This window comes from Tachysurus fulvidraco, chromosome 15 (assembly GCF_022655615.1).
Source record: "Tachysurus fulvidraco isolate hzauxx_2018 chromosome 15, HZAU_PFXX_2.0, whole genome shotgun sequence".
NCBI lineage: Eukaryota > Metazoa > Chordata > Actinopteri > Siluriformes > Bagridae > Tachysurus > Tachysurus fulvidraco.
In genome coordinates this window covers 21350067-21362947 of record NC_062532.1, presented here as the reverse complement: position 1 = coordinate 21362947, position 12881 = coordinate 21350067, and the positions used below count along the sequence as shown (strand labels likewise).

The 12881-nt window shown below is 42.8% G+C and overlaps 2 protein-coding genes across 13 annotated transcripts in view; both read left to right on the top strand.

Annotated features, from left to right (window-relative positions):
* The window catches only part of kat7a (K(lysine) acetyltransferase 7a), an 11854-nt gene extending 6953 nt beyond the window's left edge, over positions 1-4901 (top strand). For all 8 annotated transcript variants that reach the window (XM_047800544.1, XM_027135553.2, XM_047800547.1 and 5 more), the window contains 6 exons: positions 188-277; positions 1276-1416; positions 1564-1657; positions 1810-1956; positions 2357-2463; positions 2561-4901. In XM_047800544.1, coding sequence (XP_047656500.1) covers positions 188-277; positions 1276-1416; positions 1564-1657; positions 1810-1956; positions 2357-2463; positions 2561-2659 — 678 coding nt within the window. In that variant the 3' untranslated portion in view covers positions 2660-4901. The remainder of the gene's footprint in view (positions 1-187; positions 278-1275; positions 1417-1563; positions 1658-1809; positions 1957-2356; positions 2464-2560) is intronic.
* A 1618-nt stretch (positions 4902-6519) lies between these two features.
* Positions 6520-12331, top strand: zgc:113090 (uncharacterized protein LOC553741 homolog). Of its 5 annotated transcripts, none has more exons than XM_027134755.2 (3): positions 6520-6668; positions 10500-10718; positions 11000-12331. In XM_027134755.2, the coding sequence occupies exons 2-3, from the start codon at positions 10535-10537 to the stop codon at positions 11785-11787; spliced, it is 972 nt and encodes a 323-aa protein (XP_026990556.2). In that variant the 5' UTR covers positions 6520-6668; positions 10500-10534; the 3' UTR covers positions 11788-12331. The 5 variants fall into 5 exon arrangements, with proteins under 5 accessions (XP_026990556.2, XP_026990564.2, XP_026990572.2 ...); XM_027134763.2 differs by having other exon boundaries at positions 6546-6668; positions 10503-10718; XM_027134771.2 differs by having other exon boundaries at positions 6637-6712.
* Positions 12332-12881: the final 550 nt, after the last annotated feature.

The window sequence follows — 12881 nt, the reverse complement described above, 5'->3', positions numbered from 1 at the left end:
ATGGATGAAGTTGTGACACGTCATTCTGTAATCAGTGGTGTAAGAGGAGTAAAACACTCCGGAATGTCGTGTTACAGGAACGTGATGTGGTTCAGGACAGTAACAGAAGAACCTGGAGTGGTTTATTCCTTACAGAGTTCTGAAGAGAAACCCTCAGCACATAAACATATGTCTTTGTCTCTGGCAGGCGAAGTGTGTGTGGAAGCATCCACCTGGAGATGAGATCTACAGGAAAGGCGCCATCTCGGTTTTTGAAGTGGACGGCAAGAAAAACAAAGTATATAATACATGTCATTGTTTATTGTTCTGCCTACACTGTCTGGCAAAATGCTGTACTTTCTACTAGCGAGGGAGCGGGAGGGAGAGCAAGAGAGAGAGAGGGAGAGCGAGGGAGAGGGAGGGAGAGCGAGGGAGAGCGAGGGAGAGGGAGGGAGAGCGAGGGAGAGGGAGGGAGAGCGAGGGAGAGGGAGGGAGAGGGAGGGAGAGGGAGAGAGAGGGAGGGAGGGAGAGCGAGGGAGGGAGAGCGAGGGAGAGGGAGGGAGAGCGAGGGAGAGCAAGAGCGAGGGAGGGAGAGCAAGAGAGAGGGAGAGCGAGGGAGAGCGAGGGAGAGCGAGGGAGAGCGAGGGAGAGCGAGGGAGAGCGAGGGAGAGGGAGGGAGAGCAAGAGCGAGGGAGAGGGAGGGAGAGCGAGGGCAAGGGAGAGGGAGGGAGAGCGAGGGCAAGGGAGAGGGAGGGAGAGCGAGGGAGAGCAAGAGCGAGGGAGGGAGAGCAAGAGCGAGGGAGGGAGAGCAAGAGCGAGGGAGGGAGAGAGGGAGAGCAAAAGCGAGGGAGGGAGAGATGGAGTGAGGGAGAGGGAGATAGAGGGAGAGAGCGAGGGAAATAGAGAGAGTGAGTGAGGGAGAAAGTGAGGGAGAGTGAGGGAGAGAGTGAGATAGAGGGAGAGAGCGAGGGAAATTTAGATATATATATAGAGAGAGAGAGAGAGAGAGGGAAATAGCGGGAGGGAGAGAGGGAGGGAGAAAGCGAGGGAAATAGAGGGAGGGAGAGTGAGAGAGAGTGAGGGAGAGTGAGAGAGAGTGAGGGAGAGTGAGAGAGAGTGAGAGAGAGTGAGAGAGAGTGAGGGAGAGTGAGGGAGAGTGAGGACAAAGAAAGAGGTTTTGCTGACCAGTTGTTAAGTCTGTGTTCTGTATGGAGACTTTTGGGGGATTTTATACCTCGCGCTTTAAAGACAAAATATTTACTACTAAATTAAATCCCCATGTTTTTACATGAACAGATTTACTGCCAGAACCTGTGTCTCCTCGCCAAGCTCTTCCTGGACCATAAAACTCTGTACTACGACGTGGAGCCCTTCCTCTTCTACGTGATGACCGAGGCAGACAACACAGGGTGTCACCTGGTGGGGTACTTCTCCAAGGTAACCACCCAAAACACCTTCATATCACACCGACCTTCGTCACACACCATAAGAGAAGCAGAGTGAAAAGGATAAAGTTCTGGATTAAGTGATGATCTTGATCTGAGCCACAGTGTATAACATACACCTGGTTTTTACTGTCTGTAGGAGAAGAACTCCTTCCTGAACTACAACGTGTCCTGCATCCTGACCATGCCACAGTACATGAGGCAGGGCTACGGCAAAATGCTCATCGACTTCAGTGAGTACGCTCCGAGTCAATAACTCCTGCGTTACGCTGTTACTACACAGTGTGTTTATTACTTGTGTATCGTTAAGCACTTCTTTACAAGTCTGTAGAGTGTCTTCATCCTGTGTGTGTGTGTGTGTGTGTGTGTGTGTGTGTGTGTGTAGGTTACCTGCTGTCGAAGGTGGAGGAGAAGGTGGGTTCTCCTGAGCGTCCTCTGTCTGATCTGGGTCTCATTAGCTATAGGAGCTACTGGAAAGAGGTGCTGCTGCGCTACCTGCATACCTTCCAGGGCAAAGAGGTCTCTATTAAAGGTAACAAAACACACACACACACACACACACACACACATTGTTCTGGTTAGCATGAACTCCATCTGTCTGTTTTAAAGCACATTCTGTATAAAGTTGTTCGAAGTCAATCCTGCTCTGTGTACATCTTTTTGTTTTTTATCTTTTTTCACAGCGGCACAAGAATTTTTTTATTATTATTTATTTTTCTTCACCGACTCAATAAATCTGACAAGTCTCACATTGCCGCTTTAATATTTGCTAAAACAGTGGCTGGCTGTTGATTTGCAGAAATACCTGTTCTCATGGTTCAGTTAGCGTAGGTGTGCTTACATGATGTGTCTTGAACACTGGACTGATTGTACCTGTAATCGTCATGCCAACACGAGGTCTTTTTTTTTTTTTTTTTTAACCACCCCCCCAGAGATCAGCCAGGAAACGGCGGTGAATCCTGTCGACATCGTCAGCACCCTGCAGTCGCTTCAGATGCTCAAGTACTGGAAAGGAAAGCACCTGGTGTTAAAGAGACAGGTAACATCCTTTAATCAATCCCACCCCTTTTTTTTTTAATTCCCTACAGTGTCGGGTGTCGATACGTTAACTCCAACGTGCTCGTGTTAAACTCTAGGACCTGATCGACGAATGGAGGTCCAAAGAGATGAAGCGTGGAAGCGGAAAGACGATCGACCCCGCGGCACTGAAATGGAGTCCACCAAAAGGGACCTAACGGCCACCGGGACCCGTCACGCACGCCTTCACTCGCACTGTAGTCACTGTTAGCGTCCGCGTAAGGAACTAGTGCACGCTTCGTTTCAAAAGTGTCGAATAAAATAGCGTCTCTTCAGTGTTTCCCAGGTCTGTCTTCCTGCTGAGAATCACAGATCGGTTCGTTTCCCGAGTAACACCAATACAACGTTCGCCAGCGCGTTACAGCAGGAAGTCGCACTAAACCGTGCGCTTTGGGAAACACGGATCATCAGATTCTCACTGGATTCTCGCACTCTGTAGTTACCGTTCCATCAGTTACCTGCGTTAACGTCGCCGCTGAAGTCGGCGTGCTTTCTAAGCGAACCGTGTTCAACCCGAATCCTGCTCCTTTAGCCACCAGTGTGAACCAAATACAATACCTAAATTCTATGCGTTATGGCAGTACTGAAACTCTTTCAGTACATTTGGTCAGTACAGAATCTCCTTTCAGTACATTTGGTCAGTACCGAATCTCCTTTCAGTACATTTTAGTCAGTACCGAATCTCCTTTCAGTACATTTGGTCAGTACCGAATCTCCTTTCAGTACATTTGGTCAGTACCGAATCTCCTTTCAGTACATTTTAGTCAGTACCGAATCTCCTTTCAGTACATTTGGTCAGTACCGAATCTCCTTTCAGTACATTTTAGTCAGTACCGAATCTCCTTTCAGTACATTTGGTCAGTACCGAATCTCCTTTCTGTACATTTGGTCAGTACCGAATCTCCTTTCAGTACATTTAGTCAGTATTGATGTACGTCAGTATTAACACCTGATGAATAAATTGAATCAGTACTGAAACCCCTTTTGTTACATTACGTCAGTACTGAAACCTTATTCAGTTTACTACCGACTGAAAGCAGGAGTTCTTATTACTAGAAGCTCTTCCAGTACTTTATGTTTGTCGACCCTACTCACACACTGTATGGTTTAGAAAGACAGGAGCAGGTTTGGGAAACACCGATCTAGCTGTACAGACTGAATTCTTGCTCTATAGGCACTGATAGTAATGTTTCTAACATAGGAACCACTTCCTAACTGCTGTTGTCTGTGACGTGCACCGTGTCCTCAGTCCTGCTTCCGCTGTGCGCTTTAGAGGGTCTTTGTGCTCCAACACAACACGTACGATGAGAAAACAAGCAAAAGATGCTCAGAACCGACTGCAGTACCGTACAACACCCAAGTCGGCGCGTCCTGGAGTGGCTGCGATATCCAACACACCCGATTCACCTCGGCAGCTTGTTTTAAACACCTCTCATAAGAGCGTCCGTGCAGGAAAACTCCCAGGTGTGCAGGAATTCCGACCGTCTACGCATAGCTGACTCGCTTTAACAGTAGTAGATTTACATTTATTCTAAGGTTATGACTGAAATAGCAGCTAAACACCGTCAATGTGAAACTTGGTAGAAAATGTGGAACTTCAGCCGCCAACGCTCGCCGTCCGATCCTGTTACTCAGAGACGTCCGAGTCAGAAATAAAACGTCCACAGCGTTCCTCTTACCTCAAAATCTGGTGATCGTGATCAGCTCCGAGGTGCAAAGCTCAGCTGAATACACTCAGTGTGCATCAGTGACGTTTATTATATCGTCAAATTTTGGCTGACTGATTACATCTGGTGTAAAAGGGACTAGGTGTATATTTTATTTCTGCTTCAGCTCTCTCTTTAATTTATCCTCGATTCGCTATATTAGAGAGAGCGTGTGCGACTGCGTGTGCGACTGCGTGTGCGAGTGTGTGTGTGAGTGTGTGTGTGTGTGAGTGTGTGTGAGAGATCTAAGCTCCTGTTTGGTACGTTTTGTTTCTGGTCACTAAAGGGTACAGTGTTTCTTATACAGTATTCTCCAGTATCAGGCTGAGACAGTGATCATTTAAAAGAATTCTATTTAATAAATTTATCTTGCACAAAGTCTGAATTTAGCGAATTGTACAGGAGTCGTACCAAATAACCTGCACTTGTAATTCATTTATTTTATTATAATGAACCCAAATATTTTAATTCTGTCCTTTAAGGGGAAAAAACGCACCTATTTTGTAAGCTAATGATGTTAATGTCAGGTTTATACATTAACTGTGTGTGTGTGTGTGTGTGTGTGTGTGTGTGTGTGAGAAAATAAAATCCCTCAGTTCCTGTAAGCACTATAAGCACTCCTGCATGGTCCTGATGTCAGCGTGCAGTTTTCACTCCCACTTACTTCCAAATAAACTGAACCATTCAAATCGGATCTTGTTCACTGTACTCATTTAAACACCATAAGAAGGTTTGCTTACAGTAATAACTTGAAAGATTGGTAACGAAATGTCTATCAACCTGTGTGTTAAAAAGATTTATACTTTTAATTCATTAAGTATATAAACATCATAATTCTTATGAAGTGTTATTACATGCTGAAAATAACGTGAATACTGTCATTTTAACAGACTTTAATTTCCACCAGATTACAGGAATTAAAATATTTTAGTTAGTATTTTTACAATGAATGTTAAGTGTGTTAATATAACAGATCTTAATGTTCAGTTTAGGGAGCAGGAATCATTGTGAATGACTTTTGTTATGACCTGGAATCTCGCACCCCGTCCATGTTCTTCTTATGAAATTAAAACCTGCTTTACCGCTCGGTCTTTTTGAAGGATCTGATCCGAATCGGCATTGTGCAGATATTTTCTGGGAAAAGATGGAGATGAGAATGTGTACCTTTACTTCAGAAACAAACAAAAATAAAACACACCAGTGAACTTAATAAGCTTTAATCCTGCAGCATGTGGCTTGTGGTTACTTGGATAATTTTGAGAGACATTTCCAGATATTTCCAGATAGTCAATATACAATAAGCAATTAAAGATGTTGTCTCCGTTGTTTTAAAGCCAATGTTGACATATAAAATCACCAAAACAAACATGCCCCTAACCCAAACATGTCCCACCCCTGTATCGATAGCTCCGCCCACACGTACATACGTAACCCAGGCAACTAATGGAAAGGAACGTGTCTTTATCACAGCTGAAGGGAAGTACAATACGATTGTAGATAAACAAACAAGCAAAAATGCCACACAAGCATAATGATGTAAAGGACAAAGGCATATATTAGTTCTGTGTAACAAAGCAAAACCAACGTTACTCACCTATCGAGAAGGAAAAAAGCGCCTCGGCGTCTTAAGTAAAGTCGGCCACATATTCACAGGTCGGAGTTTCCCGAGTCGATAACTCCTGAGCTAAACGCTGTTACTACACAAAACGCGGTTGTAGCTGCCTCTCTACATCACTACGATAGAAAAGAGGTGTTATTTGTGTAGTAACAGCATTTAGCTCAGGAGTTATTGACTCGGGAAACTCCAACCTGTGAATATGTGGCCAACTTCCTGCTCCTTCAGTTCTCTCCAGCGCTGGAAAGCTGATCCTGTATTAACACGTCCTACTTCTTGCCTTATCGTAAGTCTTTCTTCGCTTAATGTTTTTATCCTCCATGTTTCAATCGCTTTCTGCTAATGTCACACATGCGCACTGAACACTCTCTCCGCCCGTATTGACAAGACACGCCCCTTTCTGCTCATTGGCTACACGTTTGTTTTGTTTGTCGGCCCGACTCAGGTTTAAGAAGCATTTCTCAAACAACGTACACCCCACCTTTAATGAAACCATGTGCTGTTATCTTAAGTCTATCGCCACCTATTACGTATGTAATAATGTAAGACACACGTGTATCAGTTGTATTTTTCATGAATACAGAGTTGTTTTGTATTAGCTGATGTGTAGATTTTAGCAGTTTCGGGTTTAAAACTATATATTTCTGTAGCTATATTTGTTTACTTATCAGAAAAGAAGAGCAGCTTTTGATGACGCAATCACTTTACTCTGCAGTGCTGTTTACAAGCGGACACAGGATTCTGATTGGTCATGCTCTTGGTGGGTGGGGCTTCGTTTCATAGGCTGAACGGTCTGTCACTCAGTTTTCCGCATCATCAAACGCGTCTACAGGCCGAAATCGAAAGGTAAGCGCTGTCGCTATGACAACATCAATGACAGCGTTGCAAAGGTTCATTTTTTTGTTTTTAATTAATTAATTGATTTATTTCTAACACTCGAAGTGTTCAATTCCTTAGTGAGACACGTTAAATGTCGTATTTTTGATCTTCCTGAACTATAGAAATGCGGAGGAAAAACCAGGCTGTGTTTATTAGCCACTGTTGCTAGCTAATGCTAATGCTACATGTCTGACAGGAAGGTGAGGGGAAACATGTAGCTGTGCTAGCAGTGAAAACCTCACACGTTTATTCACGTGTATACTCCACGTTTATACGTTCGTTTGTACCCATATAAACACCCCTACGTATGATTTCTTTCAGTTTTTCTGAGTATGTGGTGTGAGTTATATAAGACTGCAGATGAACTTCTGTCCTCTTTGTTTCATGTCCTTTTCTGTTTTTTCTGTTCACCTGGTAACACATGAAAGGTCTAGATATTATGTATAACTGCATAATTATTATACTATACTGTAGCATAGTGTAGTGTTGTGTAGTGTAGTATAGTGTCGTGTTGTGTAGTATAGTATAGTGTTGTGTAGTGTAGTATAGTGTCGTGTAGTGTAGTATAGTGTAGTGTAGTATAGTGTCGTGTAGTGTAGTGTTGTGTAGTGTAGTATAGTGTCGTGTAGTGTAGTGTTGTGTAGTGTAGTGTAGTATAGTGTAGTGTAGTGTAGTATAGTGTCGTGTAGTATAGTGTAGTATAGTGTTGTGTAGCATAGTGTAGTATAGTGTTGTGTAGTGTAGTATAGTGTTGTGTAGTGTAGTATAGTGTCGTGTTGTGTAGTGTAGTATAGTGTCGTGTTGTGTAGTGTAGTATAGTGTTGTGTAGTGTAGTATAGTGTCGTGTAGTGTAGTATAGTGTAGTGTTGTGTAGTGTAGTATAGTGTCGTGTTGTGTAGTGTAGTATAGTGTTGTGTAGTGTAGTATAGTGTCGTGTAGTGTAGTATAGTGTAGTGTTGTGTAGTGTAGTATAGTGTCGTGTAGTGTAGTATAGTGTCGTGTAGTGTAGTGTAGTGTAGTATAGTGTTGTGTAGTGTAGTATAGTGTCGTGTAGTGTAGTGTAGTATAGTGTCGTGTAGTGTAGTATAGTGTAGTGTAGTATAGTGTCGTGTAGTATAGTGTAGTATAGTGTTGTGTAGCATAGTGTAGTATAGTGTTGTGTAGTGTAGTATAGTGTTGTGTAGTGTAGTATAGTGTTGTGTAGTGTAGTATAGTGTCGTGTAGTGTAGTATAGTGTAGTGTAGTATAGTGTTGTGTAGTGTAGTATAGTGTCATGTAGTGTAGTATAGTGTCGTATAGTGTTGTGTAGTGTAGTGTAGTATAGTGTTGTGTAGTGTAGTATAGTGTTGTGTAGTGTAGTATAGTGTCGTGTAGTGTAGTATAGTGTAGTGTAGTATAGTGTCGTGTAGTATAGTGTAGTATAGTGTTGTGTAGCATAGTGTAGTATAGTGTTGTGTAGTGTAGTATAGTGTCGTGTAGTGTAGTATAGTATAGTGTTGTGTAGTATAGTGTCATGTAGTGTAGTATAGTGTCGTGTAGTGTAGTGTAGTGTAGTATAGTGTTGTGTAGTGTAGTATAGTGTCGTGTAGTGTAGTATAGTATAGTGTTGTGTAGTGTAGTATAGTGTCGTGTAGTGTAGTATAGTGTAGTGTAGTATAGTGTCGTGTAGTATAGTGTAGTATAGTGTTGTGTAGCATAGTGTTGTGTAGTGTAGTATAGTGTTGTGTAGTGTAGTATAGTGTTGTGTAGTGTAGTATAGTGTCGTGTAGTGTAGTATAGTGTCGTGTAGTGTAGTATAGTATAGTGTCGTGTAGTGTAGTATAGTGTAGTGTAGTATAGTGTCGTGTAGTATAGTGTAGTATAGTGTTGTGTAGCATAGTGTAGTATAGTGTTGTGTAGTGTAGTATAGTGTCGTGTAGTGTAGTATAGTATAGTGTTGTGTAGTGTAGTATAGTGTCGTGTAGTGTAGTATAGTGTAGTGTAGTATAGTGTCGTGTAGTATAGGGTAGTATAGTGTTGTGTAGCATAGTGTAGTATAGTGTTGTGTAGTGTAGTATAGTGTTGTGTAGTGTAGTATAGTGTAGTATAGTGTCGTGTAGTGTAGTGTCGTGTAGTGTAGTATAGTGTTGTGTAGTGTAGTATAGTGTTGTGTAGTGTAGTATAGTGTTGTGTAGTGTAGTATAGTGTAGTATAGTGTCGTGTTGTGTCGTGTAGTGTAGTATAGTGTCGTGTAGTGTAGTATAGTGTAGTATAGTATAGTGTAGTGTTGTGTAGTGTAGTATAGTGTTGTGTAGTGTAGTATAGTGTTGTATAGTGTAGTATAGTGTCGTATAGTGTCGTGTAGTGTAGTATAGTGTTGTGTAGTATAGTGTAGTATAGTGTCGTGTTGTGTAGTGTAGTATAGTGTTGTGTAGTGTAGTATAGTGTTGTGTAGTGTAGTATAGTGTTGTATAGTGTAGTATAGTGTCGTATAGTGTCGTGTAGTGTAGTATAGTGTTGTGTAGTATAGTGTAGTATAGTGTCGTGTAGTGTAGTATAGTGTCGTGTAGTGTAGTATAGTGTAGTATAGTGTCGTGTAGTGTAGTATAGTGTCGTGTTGTGTAGTATAGTGTTGTGTAGTGTAGTATAGTGTAGTGTAGTATAGTGTAGTATAGTGTCGTGTAGTATAGTGTCGTGTTGTGTAGTATAGTGTTGTGTAGTGTAGTATAGTGTAGTATAGTGTTGTGTAGTGTAGTATAGTGTAGTATAGTGTTGTGTAGTATAGTATACTATGCTGTGCTATATTATGCTATACTATACTAGGCTGTGCTATACTATACCATTCTACACTATACTATACTACACTACTATATTATACTATTCTACACTATACTATACTATACTCTTGTACTATGCTATGCTATACTACACTACACTATGCTATACTACACTATGCTATGCCTCACTATACTACACTATACTACATTATATTACACTACACTATGCTATACTATACTTCACTATACTATATTACACTACACTATGCTGTACTTCACTGTACTACACTATACTATATTACACTACACTATGCTACACTATACTATACTTCACTATACTATGCTATATTACACTATACTATATTGCACTACACTATGCTATACTACACTATACTATACTTCACTATACTATATTACACTACACTATGCTATACTACACTATACTATACTTCACTATACTATATTACACTACACTATGCTGTACTTCACTGTACTACACTATACTATATTACACTACACTATGCTGTACTTCACTATACTATATTACACTACACTATGCTATACTATGCTATATTACACTATACTACACTATACTATATTACACTATGCTATGCTATACTATACTTCACTATATTACACTATACTATACCATACTACAATATACTATACTATACTACACTGTACTACACTACACCATACTATACTACACTACACTTCACTATATTACACTATACTACACTACACTACTATGCTACACTATACTTCACTATATTCCACTATACTATGCTATACTACACCATACTATACTACACTGTACTATACTATACTATGCATAACTGCATAATAGCCATTTCGTGTTCCTTCTTGTGTCTTGTGATAAAGAAACCAACCCTATTCAGATTGGATTAGTTTATCAGCTGGATGACTCAGTGATCAAATATAAGCATTACTTTTTAATACGTACGTTTTCCCTTTAAGGTTTTCCCTTTAATTTTTGCACAGAGCTTCAGATTAAACTGAATTTTTTCTGTCTCCCTGTCAGCAGATCGTTGGCTCAGCGAGAACCCCGAACTGAAGATGACTCAGATGGACCTCCTGGTCACAAACGTGGCCGAGCTTTTGGCTACAGCCGTGCACGAGGTCCTGCGTCTGATGGGTCAGGCCGTGGCCGAATACCGTGATGAATCGGCCAGGATTCGGCAGGAGAACCAGAAGCTGCAGCGCACGCTCGAGGAGCTCCAGAAAAGCCTGCAGATATCAGGTTTGGGTTAAACTCATCTACAGGATGAACACAATCATGGAGCTTAAACATTTATTAAAATTCTCATTTTTGGACACCTTCAGGAAAGAGGAGTTTATGCTTTGAGTTTTCTCTGTAATATGACACATCAAGTCAGAGAGAGAGAGTGAGAGATAAAAAAAAAAGAGGCTGGTGAGGAACGACGTAAGTTTACGACGTAAACGAGTTTATAACGTAAACGAGATTAGACATTAACATGTCTCAGGGTTGTGCCAGAACATTAAACGTCTCTATGTTTTCAGACGCAGTGCAGCAGGTTTCGTCCTCAGAAGAGCCGCTCTACGAGTCTCACCACGTGCACGTGCTGGACCGTCATTTGGACAGAGAGCCAGAAGAGACCGAAGATCAAGAAGAAATGGATCCGTACAATCTGTCGTCGGAGGAGGAGGACAAACCGAGCGCTCTACTGCAGAGACCGGAAACACGAGAACCCGACCATGCCATTTCTACACCGTGTGACTTTTCACATAAAAGGAGGAAGAGCCACTCGAGCTTGAGGAGCCTATCGGTGTCACCGGACGTCACCGGTGCGCCGGGGATCTTAAATACAAATATCAAAACAGAAGCAGAGTTTCCAGAATGTTCCGTATCGGAACAGACTGAAAACACGATCACGGACGCACACCTCCTTCTGCCCTATCATCCGGTCCAAGGTAATCCCTCCCTCGTGTCCAGGGACTCGTCCACACCACCGCACGCACATGTCCGAGCAGAACACATGTTGGACGCCAGTTGCAGTCTGTTCGGCATCACGGTGCGAAGAGAGAACTCGCACATCTGTCACGTGTGCGGCAAGTCGTTCGCGACGGCCTCTAGCCTGGGCGCACACTTCGTCTGCCACTCGGGTGAAAGACCGTTCGCCTGCGAGCGCTGCAAGTTCAGGTTCAGTCGTTTAGCCGACCTGAAGAAGCACGAGCGCATCCACACGGGGGAGAAGCCGTATAACTGCACGCTCTGCGGGAGGAGGTTTAACCGCACAGAGAATCTCAGACGCCACCTCAGGAAAGTCCACCACGGAGCTCTGCTTTAGCATCCTGGACTTAGTGTAAAAAAAGATTGGATTTTTATTTACAAACTGCAGTCTAACGCTTTAAAAAAAAATAAGTGCTCACACAGCATGCACACTGTAACCCGGACCAGACCATCAATTCCCAACCTTTACTCTACGTGTGTGTGTGTGTGTGTGTGTGTGTGTGTGTGTGTGTGTGTGTGTGTGTGTGTGTGTGTGTGTGTGTGTGTGTGTGTGTGTGTGTGTGTGTGTGTGTGTGTGTCGCATGTTATCCCTGTGCTTCATGGGGTGTCCTCTGGGTTCTCTGGTCGAAAGACCTGAGTTAGCTTGATTGTGCCCTGCTGTCCAGGGGGTCCCCCACATTGTTCCCTGTGTCCTTGGATGGATGAAAGACTGGATAGATAGATGGATAGATGGATGGATGGATGGATGGATGGATAGATGGATGGATGCTAGTTTGTGGCAACAGATGAAATTGAACTTTATTTTTGGTGAAAGAAAGTCGTTTTTGTGCGACTGTTCAGATTTTGATGACGTCAGAAACAATTAAATGTCACAGAACTAACAGCGATCATCATCATCATCATCATCATCATCTAGTTACATTTGAGACATTAGTTTTTTTTTCGCTCCCAGTTTGGTTCTGGTCTGTTCACACCCACATGCCAGTTCTCCTTTAGCACCCAGGGAAAGCTGGAGTCGTAACACTCTTGTGTCACTGTGTAACACACAGGGGAGCGTCGTCTGCCTTCAGTGTAACACACACATACACACACACACAGAGGGGAGCGTCGTCTGCCTTCAGTGTAACACACACATACACACACACACACACACACACACAGAGGGGAGCGTCGTCTGCCTTCAGTGTAACACACACATACACACACACACACACACACACACAGGAGCGTCGTCTGCCTTCAGTGTAACACACACACACACACAGGGGAGCGTCGTCTGCCTTCAGTGTAACACACAAACACACACACACACAGGGGAGCGTCGTCTGCCTTCAGTGTAACACACACACACACACACACACACACACACACAAGGTAGTGACGTCTGCCTTCAGTGTAACACACACACACACACACACAGGGGAGCGTCGT

Excerpts from the sequence above, each read along its gene's own strand:
- zgc:113090 (XM_027134755.2), top strand. The coding sequence starts at position 10,535 with ATGACTCAGATGGACCTCCTGGTCACAAACGTGGCCGAGCTTTTGGCT. Across the intron at positions 10,719-10,999 it reads GAAAAGCCTGCAGATATCAG|ACGCAGTGCAGCAGGTTTCG; the intron begins GTTTGGGTTAAA and ends CTATGTTTTCAG.